The sequence below is a fragment of the Malurus melanocephalus genome, unplaced genomic scaffold, assembly GCF_030028575.1.
Source record: "Malurus melanocephalus ecotype Western Australia unplaced genomic scaffold, MMel_1.1 scaffold_1250, whole genome shotgun sequence".
NCBI lineage: Eukaryota > Metazoa > Chordata > Aves > Passeriformes > Maluridae > Malurus > Malurus melanocephalus.
The window spans coordinates 55,952-58,405 of NW_026624482.1; the positions used below are offsets into that span (position 1 = coordinate 55,952).

The window sequence follows — 2,454 nt, forward strand, 5'->3', positions numbered from 1 at the left end:
GTCTCAGCGAGGAGGAGGAGGCAGAGAAGTGGATGAGGGCTCCTGCCCCTGCAGTGCCTTTTATACCGTCCCACACCGCCCCGGGCCCGCGGGCACCCTCTGCACATGGAACGTGTTTGCCCAGCTCAGCCCGCATGAAAAACATCCCAATTACAGAAATGGGGCCACTGCAACGCTGCTGCTTTTCCATTTCATTTCCCTGTGCAGGACGTGCCCCGTCAGCCTCCCAGGCTCCTTTCAAGTGATGGGATTAGAGGCCAAAATGTGCCCGGGGGCAGTGCCCGTCAGCAGCAGGGCCGGGTGATGCAGCCGGGGCTGGGGAGTGTCCGACATCCCAAAGGATCCCAGCCCTGCCCTCCAGGGCACGGCTTTAAAGGCTTTGCTGATGATGGGGCCGGGCTCCTCTGAGCCCTGGGGCTCCAGCCTGGCCACTCCTGTGAGGGTCAGCTCAGTCCTTCGGTCACTCCACTGCTCTGTCCACTCACCCTGAACGGGGCATCGCCTCTCCAGCCCGGACACCACTGCTCTCAGGTTTTGGACTCTGGCTTTGGCATCAGGCTTTGATCTCATCAGAAATTTGCTGCCTCTTTTGCCTCTTCCCTGTCTCCCTCATCCCAGCTCCCCTGGAGCACCAGACTCAGAGTGGCTCAGAATGAAGTTTCCCCTCCCAGCACTCTTGGCTGAGTCAACAATCCCTGGCTTGGAGGCATCGCTGTGACYTAGGACATTCTGGACAATTGTCACACAACCTTCTTCCTACCCATGGCTGTTCCGCAACTTCTGCTTCGCCATTCTGAGCGCTGCCCTGTGGCCAAATCCTCGTCAGGAATTCCACAGGACGCCCTGCCCAGGTCAGGAGCGTTTGCAAGGACAGTTGGAGGAGCAGGGAACAGAAGGTGCCCCTGGTCTCCATGAAATATGAGAGCAGTGGCCACAAAGCATTGCCTGCGTGGGAAGGAGGGACAGAGACCAGAGCTGGTGGGACAATTGGTATCTCCAGAGTGGAGATAGTGGGGTTGGGTTGGACGGACCAAAGGATCACGGATTGTGACATCCCCCAAAACAATCTGCAAAATACCGGAGTGGGATCCATGCAGGTCAGCTCCAGACTGCTGTTCCTGTGGGACACGGTGAAATGACCCCACCTCAGTGAACCCTTCTGACCACAGGACAGCTCTGGTGGGTGATGAGATGCTGCTCCTCCTCCCTTCGAGCCCTGGGGGCAGTTCCCAGGAYRWGGCAGAGACTTTTCATCAAGAACGGGTGTGACAGAACAGGGGGGGAATGGGTTCAGARTGACAGGGATTGGATGTTGRAAAGGAATTKTTCMCTGTGAGGATGRTGAGGCCCTGGCACAGGGTGCCCAGAGCAGYTGTGGCTRCCSCTGGATCCCTGGCAGTGTCCAAGGCCAGGCTGGAYRGGGCTGGGAGCACCCTGGGACAGTGGAAGGTGTCCCTGCCTGTTGGGGTTAAGRAAAAGCCTCATGGRATRAGATCCTTCACCTCTGTTCAATTCCAGGGCTGTATTTCCTCCCGTATCTTCACCCCACAGGCGCTGGGCATCCATTTGAGCTCCTTTTCCGCGCTGCTCCTCCATTAACCAAACCCTGGTTCAGTAGAGCTTGTTACCATGACAGTTCCTTYGCTTTCCTGCCTGAAATKCCTCACACTGGGCACCATTTGTAACCATGGGGAAACAGAGCACGGACTCCCTTCTAGGTGGTTCAAAGAAATCCTTTATTCTCAAAAAGCTGCGCCATTGGTAACAATGGGGAAACAGAGCACGGACTCCCTTCTAGGTGGTTCATAGAAATCCTTTATTCTCAAAAAGCTGCGCCTTTTTAGGTTCTAAACTTTCCTGGGCTTAGCAGGGATTGGGTGTTTGCCTAGCAGAGCCGCCGCCCATGAACCCCTCCACCCAATCATATCTCTGGTCATGTGGTGTCCACGTGCTCTGTTAACCAATCAGAGCTTCACGCATGGGGCTATCACTYGTCAATCATACATGACCTGAAGGGCTAATCCTTTCCAGATTGCTGGCCACTGGGCTAAAGTGACCGAAGATAAAGAGGATCTAACAGAGGTGGAGGAGCTTATTCCATAATGCTTTTTCTTAACCCCAACACCTGCCCATGGCAGGGACTGAAATGAGATGAGTTTTAAGGTCACTTCCAACCCAAATCATCCCATAATTCCACAGTTCTGTCACAGCACTGGGTGGGTGTGTGTTGAGTTCCACAGAAGTGTTTTCCAGCAGGACAATGTTTTGCCTCATCAACTGGAATCCAGTGTCCACCCTCCCTCCTGGCTGAAATGTCCCCTCGGGCACCTTCTGGTCACCCAGTGCCCAATCACACAAGGCCACACCCCCTCCAATCCCACCCAAATTCTCCTCCCGGGCATCCCATCCACCCAGCAGGGAAGGGACTCGAGGAGACTCCAGATCCAATGCAGA

The 2,454-nt window shown here is 55.2% G+C and overlaps 1 protein-coding gene across 1 annotated transcript in view; it reads right to left on the minus strand.

Moving 5' to 3' along the window:
- Positions 1–1,933: 1,933 nt before the first annotated feature.
- LOC130586675 (feather keratin B-4-like) overlaps positions 1,934–2,454 on the minus strand; it is a 1,640-nt gene continuing 1,119 nt past the window's right edge. The window contains exon 3 of the mRNA XM_057387557.1: positions 1,934–1,953. Within this exon, the coding sequence (XP_057243540.1) occupies positions 1,934–1,953 (20 nt within the window). The remainder of the gene's footprint in view (positions 1,954–2,454) is intronic.